The sequence below is a fragment of the Anolis sagrei genome, chromosome 12, assembly GCF_037176765.1.
Source record: "Anolis sagrei isolate rAnoSag1 chromosome 12, rAnoSag1.mat, whole genome shotgun sequence".
Lineage (NCBI taxonomy): Eukaryota > Metazoa > Chordata > Lepidosauria > Squamata > Dactyloidae > Anolis > Anolis sagrei.
The window spans coordinates 11,814,360-11,840,473 of record NC_090032.1 but is presented as its reverse complement, the minus strand read 5'-3'; the positions used below and the strand labels follow the sequence as shown (position 1 = coordinate 11,840,473).

Here is a 26,114-nt window from a genome sequence, read left to right as displayed (position 1 = left end):
GCTTCAAACTACAAGAAAGGAGATTCCATCTGAACATGAGAAAGAACTTCCTGTGAGGGCCGTTCAGCAGTGGAACTCTCTGCCCTGGAGTGTGGTGGAAGCTCATTCTTTGGAAGCTTTTAAACAGAGGCTGGATGGTCATCTGTCAGGGATGCTTTGAATGCGATTTTCCTGCTTCTTGGCAGAATGGGGTTGGACTGGATGGCCCATGAGGTCTCTTCCAACTCTAGGATTCTAAGTGCCGAAGCCAGTATGCTTCATTTGTTTTGTGCCTCTTAGCAGACGCTCTGAGGTCAAATAACCAACAAGGGGCTGGTGGCGGGGTCTTCTCTTCTCTTCTCCTTCCCTCCTGTGCTCAACCCCTGGAAGGGAGATGCCATTTGTGTCACTACCCTGGGCCAACTTGCAGGGTGGAAGGGCTACTTCCAGATGTTGGTGCCCACTTTTCCTGTGGATCATCCACTAGCTGTGCACCTGAACCTCCTGCTTCTTCTTCTTCCTCCACCTGCTCCTCCTCTTCCTGCTCCTCCACTTCCTCCTGCTCCTCCTCTGCATCTTGGCTTGAGGCACAGCTGTCCTGGGTCATGTCCGCATCCTGGAGCACAAGGCTGAGGACAAGAAAGGGAAGAGGGTATTTATTTATTTATCTATTTATAACGTTTACATCCTGCCCTTCTCACCTCGAAGGGGACTCAGAGCAACTTACAAGTTATATGTATATACAATATATTATTAGCCTAGCACAATATTAGTATTAAATGTTAATATATTGCACTATACTACTATCCTTCACTATTATTAATATTACATGAAATATATAATTATTACATTGTATTATTATTAGTATTGTATTACTTGATAATATTATCAATATTATATGTATATACAATACATTATATTATTAGTATAGCACAATATTAGTATTATGTATTAATATCTTGTACTATGTCACTATCCTGCAATATTATTAGTAATATTACATGTAATATATAATTATTATATTGTGTTTTTATTAGTATTGTATTACTTTATAATATTATCAATATTATATGTATATACAATACATTATATTATTAGTATAGCACAATATTAGTATTATGTATTAATATCTTGTACTATGCCACTATCCTGCAATATTATTAGTAATATTACATGTAATATATAATTATTATATTGTATTATTATTAGTATTGTATTACTTTATAATATTATTAGCAATAATGTATATACAATATATTATATTATTAGTATAGCACAATATTAGTTTTATATATTAATATCTTGTACTATGCCACTATCCTGCAATATTATTAGTAATATTACATGTAATATATAATTATTATATTGTATTATTATTAGTATTGTATTACTTTATAATATTATTATCAATATTATATGTATGTATTTATATAAATAAAATGTTCATTTGTGGGATTAACATAACTCAAAAACCACAGGATGAGTTGACACCAAATTTGGACACAATACACGTATCAGCTAACAAGTGACCATCACTCATAAAAACACTGAAAAACACAGCAGAGGAGACTTAAAAAGTAAAAAATAATACATTGCAATGCAAAACCACACATAGACACACATATGTCATATATAATTATTTTATTGTATTATTATTAGTATTGTATTACTTTATAATATTATTATCAATATTATATGTATATACAATATATTATATTATTAGCATAGCACAATATTAGTATAATATATTAATATCTTGTACTATACCACTATCCTGCAATATTATTAGCAATATTATATGTAATACATAATTACTATATTGTATTATTATTAGTATTGTATTACTTTATATTATTATCAATATTATTTGTATATACAATATATTTTATTATTAGCCTAGCACAATATTAGTATTATATATTAATATACTGTACTATGCCACTATCCTGTAATATTATTAGTAACTAGCCGTCCCCTGCCACACGCTGCTGTGGCTCAGTCTGTGTATATGTGTTTTGTGTGTGTATATATTTGTGTATATGTGTATATATGTCATTTTGTGCATGCATTGTAATGTATTTTTTTAAAAAAATTGGCTTCTAAAGTCTTTTCCGCTTTGTTGTTCAGTGTTTTTCATGGTCACTCATTGGCCTGGGAGGTGTATTGTGTCCAAATTTGGTGTCAATTTGCCCAGTGGTTTTTGAGTTCTGTTAATCCCACAAACGAACATTACATTCTTATTTATATAGATACTAGCCTTCCCCTGCCACGCATTGCTCTGGCCCACATGGGGGTCCTGAGTGGGAGGTTTGGCCCAATTCTATCGTTGGTGGGGTTCAGAATGCTCTGTGATTGTAGGTGAACTATAAATCCCAGCAATTACAACTCCCAAATGTCAGGATTCTATTTTCCCCAAACTCCACCAGTATTCACATTTGGGCATATTGAGTATTCGTGTAGAGTTTGGTCCAGATCCATCATTGTTTGAGTGCGCAGTGATCTCTGGATGTAGGTGAACTACAACTCCAAAACCAAAGGACACTGCCCATCAAACGCTTCTAGTATTTTCTGTTGGTCATGGGAGAACTGTGTGCCAAGTTTGGTTCAATTCCATCGTTGGTGGGGTTCAGAATGCTCTTTGATTGTAGGTGAACTATAAATCCCAGCAACTACAACTCTCAAATGACAAAATCAATTTTTCGAGTGAAGGACATACATTGGGTTGTTAGGTGTCTTGTGTCCAAATTTGGTGTCAATTCGTCCAGTGGTTTTTGAGTTCTGTTAATCCCACAAACGAACATTACATTTTTATTTATATAGATTAAATGTAATATATAATTATTATATTGTATTATTATTAGTATTGTATAACTTTATATTATTATCAATATTATATGTATATACAATATATTATATTAGCATAGCACAATATTCGTATGTATTTATTAGTATTATAATATTATATATATTAGTATTAGAGAGCCTTGACTACTGCAACGCTCTCTACGTGGGGCTGCCCTTGAAAACGGCCCGGAAGCTTCAGCTAGTCCAGCGCGCGGCAGCCATGTTACTAACAGGAGCGGGACGCAGGGAGCACACAACGCCCTTGTTGTTCCAGCTCCACTGGCTGCCGATCTGCTACCGGGCCCAATTCAAGGTGCTGGTGTTGGCCTACAAAGCCCTAAACGGTTCCGGCCCAAAATACCTTTCTGACCGTATCTCGGCCTATGAGCCCACGAGGACCTTGAGATCGTCTGGGGAGGCCCTTCTCTCGATCCCGCCTGCCTCACAGGCACGTCTGGCGGGGACGAGAGATAGGGCCTTCTCGGTGGTGGCCCCCCGGCTGTGGAACGCCCTCCCTGTAGATATCAGACAGGCTCCCTCCCTTATGGCATTCCGCAAGAGTCTAAAGACATGGTTATTTGAGAAGGCGTTTGACTAAGTGCTACAATTATTGGTAATGACGATCGGAACGGAATATGGATAACGAGTTTGGTTTATGATTCTACAATGAGACGGCGCGGATGTTTTAGTGTAATGGTATTATTGATTGTTATGTTGATTTTATTGTGATATTGTGATATTGTCTATTGTAAACTGTTTTTATATGTTGTACACCGCCGTGAGTCGCCCTAGGGCTGAGAACGGCGGTCAACAAATGCAGTAAATAAATAAATAAATAAATAAATTATACAATTAGACATGTCTTAGGCCACCGTCTGCTCAAGATTCCCTCTCCCACCAACTTCTTCACCCAGGTTGGGACCCCAAGTGTCCTTCCTCTTCCTCACCTAGATGGGGCTGCCGGGGGCAGAGGCACCTCCTGGGAGTGGCGCTTGGGGGGCAGAGTGGCGTTCCGAGTGGCGTTCTTCACCGCCTCATCCAAATGTCCCATCCACCTGCCAAGCAAGGACAGACTCCCTGAAAAAGGGCACAGCAGGGAATCCCACAGCGATTATGTGCCTCCCCTTTGGTTTCCCCACATCACCCATTCCCATCTCCCTTCTGTTTACCCTGCTCAGATGGCACTTCAGCAACCCCTCCCACTGTTCTTCCTCCTCCTCACTGTCTAAACCACATGTTTTACACTCAAGGCCCATGGGCCGAATCCAGCCCTCGATATCATTTCATGTGGCCCTTCAGATGCTGGACTACAACTCCTGTGTTCTTTATCATCAGACACGGAGACTCGTGAAGTGCAATGGGTTAAACCCTTGTACCAGCAGGACTGCTGACCGACTGGTCAGCGGTTCCAATATGGGAAGAGCGGGTTGAGCTCCCTCTTTCAGCTCCAGCTCCCCATGCGGGGACATGAGAAAAGCCTCCCACAGGATGGTAAAACATCAAAATATCCAGGTGACTAAAATGATCAAGGATCTGGAGAACAAGCCCTATGAGGAGCGGCTTGGGGAGCTGGGCATGTTTAGCCTGAAGAAGAGAAGGCTGAGAGGAGATATGATAGCCATGTATAAATATGTGAGAGGAAGCCACAGGGAGGAGGGAGCAAGCTTGTTTTCTGCTTCCTTGGAGACTAGGACGCGGAACAATGGCTTCAAACTACAAGAGAGAAGATTCCATCTGAACATTAGGAAGAACTTCCTGACTGTGAGAGCCGTTCAGCAGTGGAACTCTCTGCCCTGGAGTGTGGTGGAGGCTCCTTCTTTGGAAGCTTTTAAGCAGAGGCTGGATGGCCATTTGTCAGGGGTGATTTGAATGCAATATCCCTGCTTCTTGGCAGGGGGTTGGACTGGATGGCCCATGAGGTCTCTTCCAACTCCTTGATTCTATGATTCTAGGTGTCCCCTGGGCAACGTCCTTTTAGACGCCCAATTCTCTCACTGTAAGACTGTAGGTTTTATATAGCAATATTAAATGATCACTCACAAGCCGGTTTTGCTTTGAAATGAATATATTGCTTGTATCTCTGCAGCAAAGAAAGACACTACTGACTTTTTCCCACCACCATTTCCTTTTATATTTCTTTCCTGCCCATCTCCCCCCTCTTCTCAGTTTCCTTATTAGAGCTTGTTGCAATATATTCATTTCAAAGCAAAACCGGCTGGTGAGTGATCATTTAATATTGCTATATAAAACCTACAGTCTTACATTAAGACACTACTCAGTCCACTGTAGCTTAGCATCCGGGGACTTCACTTTAACAGACTCTCCCCTTCCCTTAGTTTACAACAATTCTGTAAGGGGGGCTGCTATTTTGGCAAAGCCTTGGATAAACTGCCTATAGAAATTTGCAAACCCCCAAAAACTTTGCAACTGTCTTCTAGTTTTGGGTGCTTCCCAGTCTAATACATCCTGTACTTTATTGGGGTCCATTTCTATCCCGTCACAGGATATACGATACCCCAAATAATCCAGTCTTTCTTTGTGAAACTCACACTTTGACAATTTTGCATAGAGCTGTGCTTGTCTTAGGCTTTGTAACACTTGCTTCACTAGCGGAATGTGTTCTTCCATTGTTCGAGAAAAGATTAAGATGTCATCTAAGTAAACCAAAAACTCCTTATACAACAATGGGTATAGGACCTCGTTTATCATTTGCATGAATACTCGAGGAGCTCCAGTCAAACCAAAAGGTAACACTTTGTACTGAAATGCCCCTAGTGGATAGTTAAATGCCGTCTTCCATTCTGACACTCAAACCATAAGCCTTTACTCACTCCTGACACTCACACCATAAGCGACATGCAGTTTCTCAAGTCGCTCTTGACACACACACACAAAAAATGATCAGACATAATGACTAGACCTGATGGAAGCTGAGATACAACAACACCCAAGGCTTGTGGATTTGAGGTTGGGCTTTAAAATGCCCTTTAACCTTTCCCCAACCTCACAGCCACCAGTGATGTTGGGTTGCCACTCCCATTATCCCCATTCCGCATGGCAGAGCACTATGTAAAACGATTATAGTTGGCCCTTCTTATCCACAGATTCTCTACCCATAGATTCAGTGGCCCTTTGAAGGCAACCATAAGGCTGATGTGTCCCTCCATGAAAATGAGTTAGATCTCTCAACAAAGGCAATAAGAAGCCACACCATGAAAACTGGGAGGTATTCGCTGTTGAGAGGTATTAGCCGGCCCTGATTGTTTCCTGTCTGGAATTCCCCTGCTGCAATTAGTCGCCTTGATTAGCATTTAATAGGTCAGCTAACACCTCCCAACAAAGGATTCCCCCAAGTAGGAACCAGCCAGGCTTTAAATGCCAATTGAAACATTCACACCTACCTCCAACAGACAAGAGTTCTTTCTCCCACCCTAGATATTATTCCACAGATATATATACGTCACTTGCCTAGTTTCCAACAGACCTCACAACCTCTGAGGATGCCTGCCATAGATGCAGGCGAAACATCAGGAGAGAATGCTTCTGGAACATGGCCAGACAGCTCGGAAAACTTACAACAATTCAGACACACACTGTCTTGCACTCTTCCTCTCTCACCCATTTGCGAAGTTGAAACCTTACGTGTTTTTCTCTGATGACGTCGAGGCAGCCAGCTCATAGATCTGAGGTCCCAGTTCAGATGTGCAGATGATGAAGAGCGCTCGCTTATCTAGGGGGAGACGGGATGTGACTTAAGGCGTGGACTACCATGGCCAAGTCTGGCATCTCAAGGTACAAGGGCAGCTGGTGCACAAGTTTTAACTGTATTATTATTATTATTATTATTATTACTATTATTATTATATACAACAAGATTAGTAAACAGCAAACAAGATCACCCTGCTGGGTTTTGTATTCGATCACACGTCGCACACTTCCCAAGTGCCTAGGACTGTGTGATGTATCAGAGAATAATATGTGCAGATCCCAGTAGGGTGACCTTCTGCACCTGGCAGATGGTAATTTGGTCAGCACCGATTATTAAGTGCAGGCCATGGTCTTGAGGCACTGCACCCAGTGTGCTGATCACCACTGGGACCACCTTTACTGGCTTGTGTCTTTGCAGTTCGATCTTTAAATGCTCATATTGTGTCAGCTTTCCAGTTATTTCTCTTCAGTCTTGTTGTCAGCTGGGATTGCAACATCAACAATTTATTTCCACAATTGTGAGGTCAGGAGTCTTGTGCTCCAAAACTCTGTCACCGGGATTGTGGCGCAGCTGGCTGAGTGTCAGCTGCATTAAGATCACTCTGACCAAAAGGTCATGAGTTCGAAGCCAGCCCAGGTTGGAGTGTGTAGCCAATTGTGTAGCCTGTTGTCGACCTTTGCAACCCGAAAGACAGTTGCATCTGTCAAGTAGGAAAATTAGGTACACCTTAAAGTGTGGGGAGGCTAAATTAACTAATTTATAAGGCCATAAAAAAGACTCCAGCAAAGCACTGGAGTGTTTTGCTGGAGTCTTTTTTATGGCCTCAAAAAAGCATGCGGGGAATGCGGAAGTACTTCATCAGTGTCGCAGATGGACGATGAAAGCGACAGCTCCCCTGGCGGCCAGAAAAAGTTAAATAGCCTCTGTGTATGTCTGCATATGTTGTAGGTCAAAATTGGCATTGAATATTTGCCATATATGTGTACACTGTAATCCACCCTGAGTCCCCTGCGGGGTGACTGTAAATAAGTAAATAAATAAATAATCTGAATTTGGAAGTCCCAGAGTAGTTTGACATGTTCATTTTCCGTAACCTTTTCAGGCTTTTTTTGTTGTTGTTGTTGTTGCAGGCAAATGGTATTTGTGGCACAAGTTCCTATAGATCATCTGAGAAATGGTATTAAGCCTCGGCTTATAGTCCGTCTGCGCGATCTTCTTGCAGCAGCTGAGGATGTGATCTATTGTTTCATCTGCTTCCTTGCAGAGTCTACACTTCGAATCTGTCGTCGACTTTTCAATTCTGGCTTGGATGTCATTTGTTCCAATGGCTTGCTCTTGGGCTGCTAGAATCAGGTCCTCCTTTGTCTCCTTTTTCAAAGTCCCATTTGTGAGCCACAGCCATGTTTTTTCTTTGTCAATTTGGCTCTCAGTTTTTCTCAGGAACTGTCCATGGAGAGCCTTCTTTTGCCAGTTTTCTCTTCTGCACTGAATTGTGTTTTTATGGTATTTACTCTATGTCTTTGCATTTGAAGCAGTTTTCTACTATTGACTTCCCTCAACGTTGGTTCTTGACCGCCTTTCACATCATCTGCCAGGGCGTGTCCACATCATCCAGCGCTGTTTGTGTCCAGTTCACAATCCCAGCAGTGTATCTAATGATGGGGATGGCCCAGGGGTTGAGAGCCTTGATTGTATTTCCACCATTTAATTTGCTCTTCAAAACCTTTCTGACCCTTTGGACATATTCTTTGCTGACCACATTCTTCACATGCCCATGCTTGATACTGTCCAGCTGTAGTATGCCAAGATATTTGTAGGCTTCAGGCTGATTGCACTTTATGGTCTGTCCATTTGGCATCTCTCTGCCCTCGCTGTATGTAATTTTCCCTCTATTTATTTATTTACTTCTCTTATATACCGCAATTCTCAGTCCAGGGGCGACTCACTGCGGTGTACAACATAGAAAAACAGGTGCAAAATACAAGACATAGTGTAAAATAATCCACAAAATAATCAACTTTCTTTAATGCCACCGTGGTGCATTTGTCTAGGCCGAACTCCATACTGATGTCAGTGCTGAAGATTCTGACTGTGTTGGTCAATGACTTGATTTCAGTTTCTGATTTTCTGTAAAGCTTTAGATCAGGGGTCCTCAAACTTTTTAAACAGAGGGCCAGGTCACAGTCCCTCAAACTGTTGGAGGGCCTGTGCTGTTGCACGCTGGGCCTATGACAATGTCTGTTTACAGGACGTGCTTTCTGTATGCCCAACGGGCCACTGGGGTGCCTCAGCTAAAGGGTCCCTTAGGTTTCCCAACACAAAGTTATGTAGAGGCTCAAAATAAGTCCAACAAAGTTCTTTATTAAGGCTTAAATCTTCGAACAAATGAATAAAATGCCATATAATCTTGAAAAATTGGTAGCTTTCTTTAACTGCTTGATAAACTGTTCCTTTCCTCTTTAGAGAAACCTTCCGACCCCTCCTTGGGCAATCTTTCTTAACCCTGCTGGTGTGAGGCTTCAACTCCCGGCTCCAAGCTGCGTTATGCATTGCCCGAGTGGTCCCTTACCAGGGAATGGTTGTTGCAGATCTGCCAAGCTGGTGTCCTTTTAGTTTCTCCAAAAACGCTGTGGAACTGTAACTTTACTCTCCAGCAAAGCTGTAGAGGTTTTCCTTTTCCCCCAGCAAAAGCTGGCTGTAGATCTATATCTTTGGCCCCGGCAGAGTTGTAAGAAGCGAAGCTTTTTACAGATGGGGTAGAAAGAAGCCCACACATCCTACTGTAGGGCTCCAAACTGTGAGACCGAACTGAAAGTCCCCTTTTCCCTCCAAAAGGGAAAAGGGGAAAGGGGCGGATCTAAAGGCTCTAACGATGATTGATAGGTTGTTGGCCCTATGATTGCAACCTGGGGAAAGCTACCCAATTGCCAAATGCAAGGCCCAAATGAATTCAAATGAATTAACAGTGCAAGAAAAGAAATTCAAATCTCCTGGTACAGCCGTGCCAGCACAAGGCCGGATTATAATTTGAAAAAAAAAAAAACATGAATGAATTCCTATGCACTCTGGACATATCTTATTTATTGTGAAAAAACCACTTAAAAACAACACAATAATTAGAATGAAAAATAATTTTAAAAATATAAACTTATTAATATTTTAATGGGAAGTGTGGGCCTGCTTTTGTCTGATGAGGTAGGGTTGTTGTTGTTGTGTGCTTTCAAATCATTTCAGACTTAGATTGACCCTGAGTGAGGGCCGGGTAAATTACCTTGGAGGGCCGTATCCAGCCCCCGGGCCTTAGTTTGAGGACCCCTGCTTTATATCATCCATGTACAGCAAGTAGGACATTTTTGGTGAATTTCGTGCTGTTTGGTAGCCCAGGTTTGTTTTCTGTAAAATGACTGACAGAGGGATCATTGCAATGATGAGTCACTCTGGAAAATTCCTCTCTTGATGTTCCCTAGCTTTCATTTCCCATGAACAACTCGGTTTTCCATTGTTTCATTGCATTTTCGGTGAACTTTCTAATATTTTCACAAACCCCGATGACATCTAGACATTTGATAATCCAACAATGTGCCAGTGAGTCAAATGCTTTTTTGTAATCAATCCAAGTTGTATAGAGGTTTGTTTTGCAGCTTTTGCAATACTCCAGTATCATTTTGTCACTTAGAAGCTGATCTTTCATAAAGCTTTAGATCATCAATGTACGGAATGGATTATTATTATTATTATTATTATTATTATTGATAATATTGTTATTATTATTGCTTTTCAGCACAGGATTCAAAACAGCCAGAGCATTTAAAAGGTGAACATCAAAAACTTTCAATCTGAATTAAATTAAATTATTTAGAGTGTATGTTTGAAAAAACATTTTCAAACATACACTCTAAATAAAGTCTTTGCCTGCCAACAGAAGCGCAGCAAGCATGAAGCCATTCCGGTTTCACCAGGAAGAGAGTTCTAGAGTCTAGGGACAACCACTGAATTTGGCTGTACGCAAGGAACATCTCGTCTCCATAAACACACCATATGGCTATTCCTTTCCTCCTAAGATTATACAAATGATCATTTTCTGACCCCACCACATGGGCAAGGGTGAGGTCAGAGCTGAGCAGGAGACACAAGGTGGAAAGAACAGGACACAGAGTGAGGTGCAAAAGCTGTTTACCTGTGGCCACAGAGCGGATGAGGACCGAGTTGAGCTTGAGTACAGGGCTGAAAGTCTGCTTGATGTCCGAGGAGCCCAGCGTCATCTTGCTGTGGCACTTCAGGACCAGCTTCTCATCCTGTCGCTGGAGGAGGACCAGGAGGTCTTCCAGGAGCAGCACGTGGACATCTGCCAGACGGGAAGGAAGCACAAAAGGGAGGGAGGGAGGGAGGGACTCCTTAGGATGGAACTGGAAGCTGAACAGGAACACACCCTCCTGTTGAGAGAGAGGTGTTTGCAACTTGGGTGACAACTGAGAACACTGTCAAATTTTGAAGTGTCCCAGTGATGGGTGGCAGGGCACACATACGCCTCATTTGATTTCTCAGAAGCCTCCCCACTTGGGCATTTTGACTTGAAACGGGCCTTCCTTCTGGGAAACTGGACAACAACCAAAACGGCCCTGTTTTCTCCCATTTTTGGGTGAGCTTTCCCAGGTTTGCAACTGTGACTTGACACATGGCATTGGATTTGTATCCTAGTAACATTTTGAAGCAAACCTAGGCTCGGGGACCGGGTGTGGCCCCTTGAGCTCTTTTCTCAAGCCCTCCTCTCTCTCACCATTCTATCCTTCCTTCCTTCTTGCCTTCCTTCCTTCCTCCTTCCCTCTCTCTTTCTACTTCATTCCTTCTTTCCCTTTTCTTTCCTTCTCTTTTTCATCCCTCTCTCCCTCCCCTCCCTCCTTCCATTCCTTTCCTCCCTTCCTTCCCTCTCTCTTTCCTCCTTCCCTCCCTCCCTTCCTTCCCTCTTTCTCCCTCCTTCCTTCTCTTTCACCCTTTCGTTCTTCTTTCCTTCCCCCTTTCCTCCCTTCTTCCCTCTTTCTCCTTCATTCCTTCCTTTGTCTTTTCTTCCTTCTCTTTCCTCCCTCCCCTCCCTCTTTCCATTCCTTTCCTCCCTCCCTCCTCTCTTTCCTTTCTCCTTCCCTCCCTCCCTCCTTCCATTCCTTTCCTCCTCTCTTCCCTCCCTCCCTTCCCTCTTCCTCCCTTCTTCCTTCTCTTCCACTCTTTCATCGTTCCCTCTTTCCTCCCTCCTTCCCTAGCTCTTTCTCTTTCCTTCCTTCCTTCCATTGTTCTTCCTTCCTTCTCTCTTTTGTCACTCTCTCCCTCCCCTCCCTCCTTCCATTCCTTTCCTCCCTCCCATCTCTCTTTCCTTCCTTCCTTTCCTCCCTCTCTCCCTTCCTTCTTTCTCCCTCCTTCCTTCTCACTTTCTCCTTCCTTCCTGCCTTTGTCTTTCCTTCTCTATTTGTTTCATCCCTCCTCCCCTCCCCTCCCTCCTTCCATTCCCTTCCTTCTCTTTTTCCTTCATCCTTTCCTCTCCTGGGGGATGTTTAGCTGGGAGGAGAGACGGTAGAGAGAGAACTTGAGGATCATGTTTCGAGATTTCAAGTGTGGCCCATTGAGGAGGAGGAGGGGGGGGGACTGACTAAAATATTCCCATCCAAACCCAAGTAACGAAGGTGGAGGCATTACTTTTCATTCAACCCTCGTATTATAGACACCAATAAAGACAGGGGGCATCCACCTCCCACTGACTCCCCGAGTTCCCCTGAGACAGTTCTCGGTGTCGGTTACAGACCCACAGTCTTGTCTTTGCTGATGCGCCAACTCAGGAGTCCCTCGTGGATCATGCGCCGGCTTCGGAGGTCAAGATTCTAGTCAGAAGAAGTAGAAAAAGGCAAAGTTTTCAAGAGAGGAGAGCAGAAAACCAAAGCGGAAGAGGGCAAAAGAAACGCCGGAGGAACGTAGGCCCCACCTTGAACTCGGCTGCCAAGGGGTTGCTAGTCCTCTCCAGAGAGGTGGCATCTAGGCGCTTCTGGTAGGCCTCCAGACGGTGTTGGTTCTCTGCCCGCTTCACTGCCTCGTTCACGTACCGGAGGATCTCCCGGCAGTGGTTCCTGGCCCGGCACAGTTTCTGGTGCTCCGACGTCTCTTCTAAGTAAAGAGGCAAAGGCTGAGATCTCAAACAGACAAAAGCAGGCCCGATTAGGAAGGAGACACAGCTCCAACAGAAACTGCCCCACAACTCTCTAAAGCCAGTTGGCGTATGTTCATCTGTGCACATGCTGGGGGAAAGACAACGGCTATCTTGGGAGCTCCATCCAATTTACTGTATTTCTTCCATTGCTATTATTATTATTATTATTATTATTATTATTATTATTATTATTTACAGGACTTATACTCTGCCCTTCTCATCCCAAAGGGAGCCCTTTGTGGCACAATGGGGTTAAACCTTTATGCCGGCAGGACTGCTGATCGACAGATCAGTGGTTCAAATCAGGGGAGAGCGTGGATGAGCTCCCTCTGTCAGCTCCAGCTCCCCATGAGGGGACATGAGAGAAGCCTCCCACAAGGATGGCAAAATGTCAAAACATTCGGGCAACGTCCCCCTGGGCAACGTTCTTTCAGACGGCCAATCTCTCACACCAGAAGCGACTTGCAGTTTCTCAAGTCACTCCTGACATAAAACAAACAAAACAAACAAAAATCCGAAGATGACTCAGGGTGGATCACTGAACACATATACAGCAAACATTCAATGCCAATTATACAATGACAAGACAGACATGTCAGGTTTTACAATGTATTGTAATGTAATATAGCTGAGTCATGCACTGCTAATGGGCTTCTATTGGAAATACTGAGTCATGCATTAACTGTATATAGAACAAAATTGGGGAATGTGTTCTGGCCTAGTCCAGGTGATTGTGAATGATGCAATCCTGGGTTTGAGTTGAGTCAATGAGTTGGGAACCAATCAGAGATTGCTATGTGTAAATGAATTGTATATAAGGAAGTCATGTACAGTGTATTTTCTCTCCTTGTGCTGTGATGTTGTTTGTCGAAGGCTATATGTAATTAAAAGAACTTCTCTGCAAATACAAGATATAACTGTATGCTGTGCTAAGTTTGTAATATCATCTAGACTGGGGGAAAGACAATGGTAAAACTGACAATGGCTAGCCATGTGCTCAAGACTGCAGGCTGTGGGAGCAGTTGACTGAAAATACTGTGCAGGAAGAAGCTACTGAAAGCGCTGAAGTTGTGCAACTGATCTGCTGGTGAATTGTGAAGTTAATCTCAACACAACAGATAGAGGCTTTTTCTCATCATTCGGCATCTTTTGGAGGCTGCGCTCAGTTCCGACTACATGGGGGTGATGTCGCTCTATCTCCTTCTCCTTTGCCAAAGAACTTTCTATGTTCATAAACCTTCCCCTGAAACGAAACACCATGCCTAAAATACCTCCCATCTACTCACATTGCTGTTTTCGATTCGCTAGGTGGGCAGGCAGCTCGGCTGAAGGTCAGGAACTCACCCTGACCCAGCTTCGAACTGTCAACCTTTCGATTGGTAAGATTTACTGCAGCTGGTGATTAACCTGTTGTGTTAAAGCCAGCCCTCAGTTCTAAAGTTCACATTTTTCCTAGGTAAACATCTCTAAAAATGGAATCCTGGGTGTATCTTATGTACCGTATTGCCCTCGTATAATAACCACACCCCATGTTTTGGAGCCCCAGTGGCGCAGTGGGTTAAACTTCTGTGCCAGCAGGACTGAAGACCGACAGGTCGCAGGTTCGAATCCGGGGAGAAGCGGATGAGCTCCCTCTACCAGCTCCAGCTCCTCATGCGGGGACATGAGAGAAGCTTCCCACAAGGATGATAAAAACATCAAATCATCCAGGGTCTGGAGAACAAGCCCTATGAGGAGCGGCTTAGGGAACTGGGCATGTTTAGCCTGAAGAAGAGAAGGCTGAGAGGAGATTTGATAGCCATGTATAAATATGTGAGAGGAAGCCACAGGGAGGAGGGAGCAATCTTGTTTTCTGCTTCCTTGGAGACTAGGACGCGGAACAATGGCTTCAAACTACAAGAGAGGAGATTCCATCTGAACATGAGGAAGAACTTCCTGACTGTGAGAGCCGTTCAGCAGTGGAACTCTCTGCCCCGGAGTGTGGTGGAGGCTCCTTCTTTGGAAGCTTTTAAACAGAGGCTGGATGGCCATCTGTCAGGGGTGATTTGAATGCAATATTCCTGCTTCTTGGCAGGGGGTTGGACTGGATGGCCCATGAGGTCTCTTCCAACTCTTTGATTCTATGATTCTATTCTATGATTCTAGGTGTCCCCTGGGCAACGTCCTTGCAGACGGCCAATTCTCTCACACCAGAAGCGACTTGCAGTTTCTCAAATCTCTCCTGACATGACAAAAAAAATGTTTTGGGTAGGAGGAAAAACTGGTATTTTGATTTCCTCGCGTAACAGTCACATAGCCAATTGGGGCTGATTGGCTTTCCCTCCCTCCTTGTTTAAAAACAATGAAATGGAGATATCTGGAGCTTTGTTCTTTCCTCCGTCCTTCAAGGCAAGGTGGTTTTAAAAACCTGGAATGGAAGTCCCTGGAACCTGGCCCTTCCCTCTGTCCTCCTTTTGCCAAAGAAAACTTCAGATTTTGTAAACTCCCTCACCTTCAGAGAAAGACAGTAAGACAGTTCCACCTCCCCCATGTTTTGGGTAGGTAGAAAAACTGGTATTTTGATTTCCTCACTTAATAGTCGCAGAGCCAATTATATTATTATTATTATTATTATTATTATTATTATTATTATTATTATAACTTTATTTGTACCCCGCTAGCATCTCCCGCAGGACTCGATGCGGCTTACACAGGCCGAAGCCTCAAAACACAATACAATAGAGACATAACACAATAATAAACAAAGCAAATCAAAACAATTAAGCAAAATAACAACAATGACTACATCAAGACTATTAAAAACTGGTTCGGCCGGCGCAATGGGGTACAGGGGTTAAAAGTGCTGAAATGGCAGGAGGAACGTAGGATTAAAGGTGCGGTGTGCAGTAACATCGGTTGTGCTAAAGTGCTTCTAGGACTTGGGATGAGGGATTCCTAATCTGAGAAGGCACATCGGAACAGCCAAGTTTTTAGGTTCCTTCTGAACACTGCTAAGGTAGGGGCCTGTCGAAGATCTTTTGGAAGGGCATTCCAAAGTCGGGGGGCCGCCACAGAGAAGGCCCTGTCCCGTGTCCCCACCAAGCGCGCTTGCGACGTGGGTGGGATCACGAGCAGGGCCTCCCCAGATGACCGGAGTGAGCGTGTGGGTTCGTAGATGGAGATGCGGTCACGCAGGTAGGTGGTCCCAAACCGTTCAGGGCTTTGTAGGTGAGCAACTGCACCTTGAATTGGGCCCGGAAAATAAATGGCAGCCAGTGGAGCTCCTGAAACAGAGGGGTAGACCTCTCTTGATAATGAGCCCCGGTTAGCATCCTGGCTGCTGCCCGCTGGACCAATTGAAGTTTCCGAGCCGTCTTCAAGGGCAGCCCCACGTAGAGCGCATTGCAGTAATCCATTCTAGAGGTGACCAAGGCGTGGACTGATTGCCCTTCCCTCCCTTCCTGCTTAAGAACAATGATATTGAGGTATCTGGAGCTTTGTCCTTCCTTCAAGGCAAGGCGGTTTTAAAAACCTGGAATGGAACTCCCTGGACATGGACTTTTCCTCAGTCCTCCTATTGCCAAAGAGCTCAACTTCACATTTTGTAAACTGCCTTACTTTCAGAGAAAGAAGGGAGAAAAGGGGGAATTTTCCCTCCTCTTTCCTCCTTTCTACAAGGAGTTTAAAATTTCCAGAAAAGAAGCTGTTTCTTAAAACTCCTGGTCTCAGAGTTAAGGCAGTTCGTTTAAAAACAAACAGAAACCAGAGAATCAAATGCAGATTTTTCTGCATAATAGTCGCACCTGTCTTTTTTCAGTGTGACTATTATGCGATGAAACATGGAATTTTTGTTGGTGGTGGTTGTACTGAAATTAGAAGCCATTTTACAGTGAAGGCAATACTGTACCATGAGTGTACTTGATGATGTTCTCCAGCAGCAATGGATACTTGGTCAGGCGCTGCATCTCTGAGATGATAAGGTCTTTTAGCTGAAGGCGCCGGCACTGGGGATTGCTCTCTGCTTCCTAGAAGGATAGAAGGAGAGAGCAAAGAAGAAAGAAGCCATTGGTGATGTACAAAGGAACTAAAAGAGAGGCGCGAGAGGCCAAGGCATCCAGGAGGTTGTGAGACCAACGTATCCTGAGACAGAAGTGGACAGAAAGATCGCAGACCTAGAGCTGTTGAACTTTTACTGCTATTCAAACTGGCACTTAAAGGCTTATATATTAATATAAGGCTTATATGTTAATATAATATAATATAATATAATATAATATAATATAATATAATATAATATAATATAGTTATTTTATTTATCGTGTCAGGAGCAACCAGACAGTTGTATTACATTTTTAACAAAACAAATAAACAGACAAAACACAAAGTTTGCAAGCTTAGTAGTTGATTAAATGTCCTTTGATCAGTATCTGACCACTTGGAGTGCCTGTGCTGTTGCCGCAAGGAGGTCCTCCATTGTGCATGTGGCAGGGCTCAGGTTGCATTGCAGCAGGTGGTCAGTGGTTTGCTCTTCTCCACACTCGCATGTCATGGACTCCACTTTGTGGCTCCATTTCTTAAGGTTGGCTCTGCATCTCGTGGTGCCAGAGCGCAGTCTGTTCAGTGCCTTCCAAGTTGCCCAGTTTTCTGTGTGCCCAGGGGGGAGTCTCTCATTTGGGATCAGCCATTGATTGAGGTTCTGGGTTTGAGCCTGCCACTTTTGGACTCCCGCTTGCTGGGTGTTCCAGCGAGTGTCTCTGTAGAGTGTCTCTGTAGAACCCCCCTACTGTACCAGCTCCACTGGCTGCCGATCTGCTACCGGGCTCAATTCAAGGTGCTGGCACTGGCCTATAAAGCCCTAAACGGTTCCGGCCCAAAATACCTTAATGACCGCCTCTCGGCCTATGAGCCCACGAGGACTTTGAGATCTTCCGGGGAGGCCCTGCTCTTGATCCCGCCTGCCTCACAGGCACGGCTGGTGGGGACGAGAGATAGGGCCTTCTCGGTGGTGGCTCCTTGGCTGTGGAACACCCTTCCCGTGGACATCAGGCTAGCCCCCTCCCTGCTAATATTCCGCAGGAAGTTAAAGACCTGGCTATTTAAGAAGGCATTTGACCAATAAGTGCAATGACTCGCAATTGACCGTAGGAGTGGAACACTGGAAAAGAGATCGGATTGGGGCTTGACGATGAGACGACTCAGAATGTAGTAGTGATTTTGTAGTGATGTTGTTGTTTGATAAGATGTTTTTATGATTAGGATGAATTGTACACTGTTTTGCATTATGTCTTGTTTTCTTGCACTTGTTTTCTTCATGTTGTACACCGCAATGAGTCGCCCTGAAGGGCTGAGGATTGCGGTATATAAGCGCAGTAAATAATAATAATAATAATAATAATAATCTTAGAAAACTATTTCTTGATTTAAGTGATTGACGTGCTGGCTGATATCCAAATAGGGGATGAGCTGGAGATGTCACTGCCTTTGTCCTTTCACTATTGGCTGCTACTTCCCGGCGGATGTCAGGTGGTGCAATACCGGCTGGACAGTGTAGTTTCTCCAGTGGTGTAGGGCGCAGACACCCCGTGATAATGCGGCATGTCTCATTAAGAGCCACATTCACTGTTTTAGTGTGGTGAGATGTGTTCCACACTGGGCATGCGTACTCAGCAGCAGAGTAGCATAGCGCAAGGGCAGATTATTTATTTAATTATTTATTTATTTCGTGTGCTTATACCCCGCTCTTCTCAACCCCCAAGGGGGGACTCAGGGCGGCTTACAAAGGCACATCTTGGTGCCTACACAAATACAATAACATATAAAAACCAGCAATTAAATGGTCAACAATTAAAACACTTAAAAACAACAATATATCACACAATCAATAGCCAATCTCAGACACAGCGTTCACCAACTCAGAGTTCATATTTCGTTCCACCTTGGCCAACTCCTATCCATCGTCACAGTCCCTTATGTCTTCACTATGTCTGGTTGTGATCCCCAGGTTGTGCCAGTCAGCTTTCGTATGATATTATTTCTAGTGCCCACTTTTTGCTTGATATTCAGACAGTGCTTCTTGTAGGTCAGAGCACGGTCCAGGGTGACTCACAGGTATTTGGGTGCGCTGCAATGCTCCAGTGGGATTCCGTCCCAGTTAATCCTCAGAGCTCAGGATGCTTGTCTGTTCTTAAGGTGAAAAGCACATGTCTGTGTTTTAGATGGATTAGGGATCGGCTGGTTTTCCCTGTAGTAGGCGGTAAGTGCACCTAGCGCTTTGGAGAGCTTCTGTTCAACCATCTCAAAGCTCCCTGTTTGAGCGGTAATGGCACAATCATCAGCATAGATGATGATCCTTCTGGCAGTAGCTGGTCATTTGTGTAAATGTTGAACATGGATGGAGCAAGCACGCTCCCCTGATGCAGGCCGTTCTTCTGTTTCCGCCATCTGGTTCTCTGGCCCTGGAACTCAACAAAAAAGCTCCTCTGTTTTGTAGCAGGTTTCCTATGAGGTGGGAGAGGTGGCTTTTCTTTGTGATATTATATATTTTTCTCAGGAGGAGGCGGTGGTTCACAGTATCATAGGCTGCTGACAGGTCTATGAAGACAGCTCCGGTGATCTGCTGCCTTTCAAAGCCATCTTCTATGTGCTGAGTCAGGTTCAGCACTTGCAATGTGCAGCTTTTGCCTTTCCTGAAGCCAGCTTCCTGTGGAATCAGACATGGGTCTATTTTTTCCATAATTCTCCAGAAGCGACCAGAAGATATATTATAGTATTAATATATGACTGATGTTGTGCTGTGCTAATAATATAATATATTGTATACACATATAATATTGATAATAATATAATGCAGTACATCAGTGTTGTAGTAGAGCCTGTGAGTAATGTTACAAACAGTAGTGTGGGTGCCAAAAGGGGAAAAAGGGTTACTCGGGAGCAGGATGATGATGAGCAGCAGAGAAAGAGGATCCGGGACATACTTACAGCACCTACAGATGAGGAGTTGTTTCAGGGATTCTCTGGGGATGATGGGTCAATGAGTGAAGAAGAAGACACCATGGATTAGACTAAGATAAGAAAAGTGCAAGCTATTTGTGAGGAGCCAACAACTAGTGATACATTTGTGGGGTTCTCTGGGGGTGAAGACTGGCAATCAGGGGATCCTACTGAGTCTTGGGGGGACCTAAGTCTTGACAGGAGATGGAGGAACTGGATTGAAGGACGAGGGAATTCATGTGAAGAGCTGGGGGCAGCTGCAGGGGATAATGATGGGGCGGTGGTCAGTTCATCTTCTGATGATGATTTGTAAATAAAAGTGGGTTCAGGGGTGAGGGGTCCTTGCAGAAGGCAAGGTGTTGATGAGCGTTCGTGTGTTGGGTGCTGTGTATTGGGAAACAGACTTGTTGCTGCCTGTTTCGTGTTCAGCGTTGGTTTGGGATCTGCAGTTTGGACCTCCTGTTCGTTCGCGTGTTATTGACCCGGATTGGCTTCTCGTGAATGTGGACTTCTCCCTTCTTGGACCTGGACCGGTTTGGCTAAAGACGCTGCTTCTGCGGACACTGGAGCAGCACTGTTTCGGATTTCTCCCGCTTCAGCTCTGGACTTCGGCTGACGACGCTTCTCTTCCTGCGGCCCCTCCTTTTTTGTTTACCAGTTGTGTACTGTGCCTTTTGCTTTGCCTCAGAGTTCCTTGTTTGATCTGGATTATTTTTCTGTTAACCTTTTTGGACCAGGTCTGGTTTGTTTCTTGAGCTTTGACCAGTGGCACTGCATTTAAGTGCCTCTGCGTCCTTTTTCCTTTGTTTTAATAAACTCTGTTTGGAAGCCACTTTTGAGTCTGGCCCTTTAAGGTGTCTGTGATTCCAACACCCAGAGTCGGACACGACTGGACTTAATGTCAGGGAAGTAAGCCCTGCCCAGTTACTAGGTAAGTTACCAGGTAAGGAGGAGTTACTCCGTAAGTACTACAATAAGTACATGATCCCAACCTTTTGACCACTCTCCAAGGCCAAAGTGAGGCCTTCAATGGCAGCCTACCTGCATGAAGAGCTGGAATCGTGTCTCCTTCCGCTTCTTGGTCTTGATCAGCTCAAGGGCCACAGACTGGTAAGCGCAGAAGTCCGCTGCCACTTGTTGGATCTCCTCACGGGCAACTCCATCAAACTGGAACAAGTGGAGGTAGGGAAAGAATCTGGGTCAGTTATTATCTCATTGGGAAGTCAGCTGAAGAGACCCGGCCCCAGGAGCTCCCCAAGAGGGTTACCCGAGAGAGCATTAGGTCCCCAATTTCTTTCACGACTGGACCGTCCTCTCGGAGCTTCTTCATGGCTTCTGACAGAGAATCTGATGGAAGAAAGCAAACAGGAGCGAATTGTACTTGTATTTTGTCTTCAGTGGTATCTCCTTAAATATTATTTTCTATTTTACTAGCTTGGGGACCTGGCATTGCTTGGGTTATTTGAAATATATATATTTTTAATTGTACGAAATGCATAAGGTTGTGGGTGAACTACAACTCTCATCATGCCAGGTTAACCCCAAAAAAGCTCCATCAGTACTTAAAAGTTTGTTATGTTGGGCAAGTTTTCTCTAGATGCATCGTGGGTGGGGTTCAATGTGCTCTCTGGCTGTAGGGTAAACTACAACTCCCACTATGGTGAGTCAGTCCCCTCAAACCCCTCCAGTAGGTTGACTTAGTCATGAGGGTTCTGCGTGCCAAGTTTGGTCCAGGTCCATCATCGGTGGAGGTCACCATTTCCCTGGGAGTGGGTAAACTACAACTCCCAGGAATAAAGGTCAGCCCCCCCACCCCCCACCCCCAATCATCAAATTTAGGCATAACAGGTATGTGTGCCTAATTTGGTCCAGAACCATCAGTGTTTGGGTTCACAGTGCTCTCTGGATGTAGGTGAACTACAACTCCCCCAAATCAAGGTGAATTTCCCCCAGAGACATCCATTATTTTTTGCTGGTCGTGGGGGCTCTGTGTGCCAAGTTTTGGTCCAGATCTATCATTGGTGAGGATCTCTGTTTCTATAGTTGTGGGTGAACTATAAATCACAGCATGTACAACTTCAAAATATCCAGGCCAATTCCCCTCAAAACACACCAGTATTCAAATTTGGGCATATCAGATATGCATCCCAAGTTTGGTCGAGATCCATCATTATTTGGGCTTGTAATACGCTCTGGATATAGGTGAACTACAACTCCGCTAAATCCCTCCAAAGACCTCCAGTATTTTTGTTAGCCATGGGGGGTTCTGTGTGCCAAGTTAGCTCCAGGTCTATAGTTGGTGGAGTTCAGACTGTTCTTAGATTGCAGGTGAACTATACATCGCTGTATCTACAACTCCTATAAATCATGGTGAATTCTCCCCAAACCTCTCTAGTATGTTCAGTTGCTGATCAATTCCTCTGTTTGCTGGATGCCATAAAAAAGAATAGGAAAGGGTTAAGGGAGAGGGAGTAGGCGGGGTCATGCAAATTCCACACCAATGGAGAGAGCAAGAGACACTGGGATATCTGTGGTGGAGGAAAAACATAAAATCTAGGATGAAATGGTCCCCCCATGAAAGCCTTCACTTGGGTGGTGAGCAGTATTGTGTATGTGGAAGACACTGGCAGGGCTCCTGGACATGTTCACAGTGCTTGCTATAACCTGCAACACCATTGGTGGCTCCCCATAGGTGGGGATCATAACTGTTTGTGGAAGTGGGAGCCTGTCTGTGACTGGCACACTATGTTTACATGGACCCTGCACATTTCTGTGAAAATGGACAGAATGGACAGGAAGGCCCAGTCGAAAGACTACTCCCAACGCTTTCACTGTAAACACCCATGGAGACTCAGAAGCATTTGCAATACATTGGCAGGATGCTCTAAAATTCACTCATGGCCTCCACCCAGGGAAAGAAACCTACTGTGGATCTCGATGACCTCTGGTAAATTTGGAAAAATCAGGCCCAGCTCTTCCCGGGAGAGAAGGTTCTCCTTCTTCATGCGCTGATAGAAGACAACATCCATGACACGCAGGATCCGTAGGTGGGAAGCCTCCGTCACAAACAGTTCTGGACAAAGAGGGAGAGAGAGGGACGCCAGCTCACTCACCAGGGAGGGGGGCACATCTAAAAGGGGTCAGAGCCCAACACTCTCTGGAAAGGATGCAGATATGGACCTGAAACCTCATGTTCTGAAGTTAACCCACCACTATTCTGTCCCATTGTTGTACTCCAAGGCTGGGAAGCACCTTTGCACTTAACACACACTCCAGTCCAAGGTAAAATAGCAAGCGGTTTATTGAAGAAAATATAGTAAGCAATTCAGCAAAATAGTGTCAGAAACCAAAGTAAAAAAAATTAAGAGATAATCCCCAAAAAGCAAGTTACGAGGGGTATTTTTTAAGTAAGGTCCGTTTTGTTGTAGACACTAGTAGTTCGCACGCATACCGCAACGAGCGCGTGCGTCGTGTACCGGCATGCCTTGGGAACAACTGTGCTCGGTTTCCGCTCTGTAGCTCACCTGTACGGTTCTGTTCTGTGCTTTAAAAATGTTTAAGACTATCAACCCACCCTCCGCATGTGAGGTTCGCTCAGTGATACGGTTTTTGTCAGCAAGGAACCTGCCTGCTGCAGAAATTCATCGACAGATTTGTGAAGTGTATGGTGATACTATTATGAGTGAAAGCAAAGTGCGTAAGTGGGTACGACAATTCAAAGATGGCCGTGACAACGTCCATGATGAGGACCGCTCCAGTCGCCCTTCTTTGATTACAGTGAACTCTTGGTTATCGGAGCAGGCGGCAAGTTTTTATGAAGAGGGTATTTTAAAATTGGTTCAGAGGTATGATAAGCGTTTGAACAAACTTGGCAACTATGTCGAAAAATAGAGTGAAGTATGTACTTTCTGAAAATAAATTTACTTTTTTTGAAATAAACTTTTGTTGTGTACTTATGTTCAAACGGACCTTACTTAAAAAATACCCCTCGTACATGAGTAGAATCCAAGAACCACTGCAGTTTCTCAAGTTGCTCCTGACACGAATCTCTCTCTCTCTCTCTCTCTCTCTCTCTCTCTCTCTCTCTCTCTCTCTATCTCCAAAAACCAACTTGACCTTCGGACTTTTTCATGTGAAACTCTATGTTGACGAAACATAAATCTTCTATCTACCTGCTCATTAGATTTCCAACTGGATTTTCACTATTATCCTCTAAGTTCAGTTCTGCTGGAATGTGGCTTTCAGAAAGCTTCAGCTCCTTTTCAGGACCTAAAATCTCTAGCTGCTCCTCCTGACTTTCTTACTGACATGCAGACCCAGAATCCTCTGTGTCAACAGGTTGACTAACAGCCCCAGAATCCCCAGAGAAATCAGGTGCAGGCACAATCAAAGGCTGAACTACAACACCCATATTCTTTACTTTTGTTGCACTCAGAGTTTTTTTGTTGCACCTCTGACTTTAAACACCATACAGTTGAGTTGAAATAGCAAACAGTTTATTGATGGTAATAAAACCCAAAGCAATGAAAAGTAATCCACAGTAAAAGGTAAATCCAATTGATTAGGAAGAAAAAGGAGCATTTAGTCCTTTTAGTCCAAAGAAATCCATGAAATGCTTGATTTCAAAGGCAAATATCAGAAAAGGCACTTAACACAGGAATTAAATAAAGACAAGGGTCCAGGAATTTACTTCATTTGTATACCGCTCCTCTCAGCCTTTAGGCGACTTGGAGCGGTTTACAACAATTCAACAGTATACATAGTACAGACAATAGGCATTTAAAACAATAGCATCACAATCAATAAACATACCATCAATACAAAATTACATCAGTATAGCAAATCCATCAGGTCTCATCACTAGAATCAGTATCCAATCTCGTTATCCATTATTCCGTTCCAATAATCAATCAGTCACACTGCTTAGCCAAATGCCTGTTTGAACATCCAGGTCTTCAATTTCCTCCGGAATACCAGCAAGGAGGGGGCCGATCTAATATCTGCAGGGAGAGCATGCCACAGCCGGGAGGCCACCGCTCTCGTCCCCGCCAGGCGCACTTGTGAGGCTGGCGAGACCGAGAGCAGGGCCTCCCCAGACGATCTTAACGTCCTAACTGGTTCATAGGAGGAGATGCATTTGGACAGGTAAGTCGGGCCAGAACCGTTTAGGGCTTTAAAGGCCAATGCCAGCACTTTGAATTGTGCTCGGTAGCAAATTGGCAGCCAGTGGAGCTGGCGCAACAGAGGAGTTGTATGCTCCCTGAGTGCCGCTCCTGTTAGCATCCTGGCTGCCGATCGTTGGACCATTTGGAGCTTCCGAGCAGTCTTCAGAGGCAACCCCACGTAGAGAGCTTCTTTGCCCCACCCTGGTCATTCCACAGATATATAAACCCATTTTCCTAGTTCCAACAGACCTCACTACATCTGAGGATGCTTGCCATAGATGCAGGTGAAACGTCAGGAGAGAATGCCTCTAGAACATGGCCATATAGCCCGAAAAAACCTACAACAACCTAACATTGTCATTCCTATCACCCAAAGCAATCTGGAATTCCTACCCCACCCTTTTGCAGCTTTCCCAAGGGGAACCCACCCCATACAACAGAGGAATGTGTCTCTTCTTAAAACAGTGGCTGAAGCTTTACTTACCGTTGATGACCTCCTGGCGGTCCACCTCTCGCTGTGGCAGGGAAGCCGCGACCTCCCGGCCGAAGGTGTGCTGCCAGTTCTGCGAGTCCAGCTCTGGCTCCAAGTCCGAGAGTTGGCCCAGTTCGTCCTCCAGCAAGTGAGGAAGGAAGACGTCCGTGCCGAAGCCCAGGCTGGGGGACTCGATGCTCCTGCAGGAACAAAAGTGAAGAGATGCCAGAGGGATGTGTGCCAGGGGGTTCGTCCAAGCCATGGAAGATTGCCCCTTGTCCCATTGGAAGAAGAAAAATCTCACCTGCGGCCCATTTTGGGAGTGTAAGGAGGGGTGGGGTTTTCCAGGGACCTGGAGGAAGAAGACGAGAGTGTGCTGGTCAGCTATACCACCTCTGAACTGTGTCTTCTCCCCTTGGCCAGTCATTCTATAAGCACAGTCTGTGATTGTGTTTCAGGATCAGGGTGCTTGATCCTGAAACACATGTCATGTCAATGAGTTTCAAGATGGCAATGGTTTGGTCAATGATACTAATGCAGAGAATGACGAGGAGATTCCTGTTCAAAGTGTAGTTTCCCATGAGAATGTCCCTGAAGGCTGTGGGGATGATGGTGCGCTCCCCGAATTGCTACCAGAGATTTCCCATGATTTGGAGCTTGAAAACAGCTTGGCATCTGGCCCAGCTACAGAAATTAATGAGTAAATAGATAGATGGGAGGAGATTCATGAAAACAGAAAAGCCAAACAGTGGCTTTGCCGTTCTGCCAGGCTCAGAGAGAAAA

The 26,114-nt window shown here is 44.5% G+C and overlaps 1 protein-coding gene across 5 annotated transcripts in view; it reads right to left on the bottom strand.

The window, feature by feature from the left end:
- Positions 1 to 26,114, bottom strand: part of ARHGEF11 (Rho guanine nucleotide exchange factor 11) — a 130,174-nt gene that overhangs the window by 17,908 nt on the left and 86,152 nt on the right. For all 5 annotated transcript variants that reach the window (XM_060758238.2, XM_060758242.2, XM_060758239.2 and 2 more), the window contains 12 exons: positions 25,636 to 25,683; positions 25,344 to 25,531; positions 22,621 to 22,767; positions 20,962 to 21,041; positions 20,736 to 20,861; positions 16,609 to 16,726; positions 12,501 to 12,679; positions 12,324 to 12,399; positions 10,710 to 10,877; positions 6,466 to 6,553; positions 3,771 to 3,878; positions 475 to 608 (listed from right to left, as the gene is read on the bottom strand). In XM_060758238.2, coding sequence (XP_060614221.2) covers positions 475 to 608; positions 3,771 to 3,878; positions 6,466 to 6,553; positions 10,710 to 10,877; positions 12,324 to 12,399; positions 12,501 to 12,679; positions 16,609 to 16,726; positions 20,736 to 20,861; positions 20,962 to 21,041; positions 22,621 to 22,767; positions 25,344 to 25,531; positions 25,636 to 25,683 — 1,460 coding nt within the window. The remainder of the gene's footprint in view (positions 1 to 474; positions 609 to 3,770; positions 3,879 to 6,465; positions 6,554 to 10,709; positions 10,878 to 12,323; positions 12,400 to 12,500; positions 12,680 to 16,608; positions 16,727 to 20,735; positions 20,862 to 20,961; positions 21,042 to 22,620; positions 22,768 to 25,343; positions 25,532 to 25,635; positions 25,684 to 26,114) is intronic.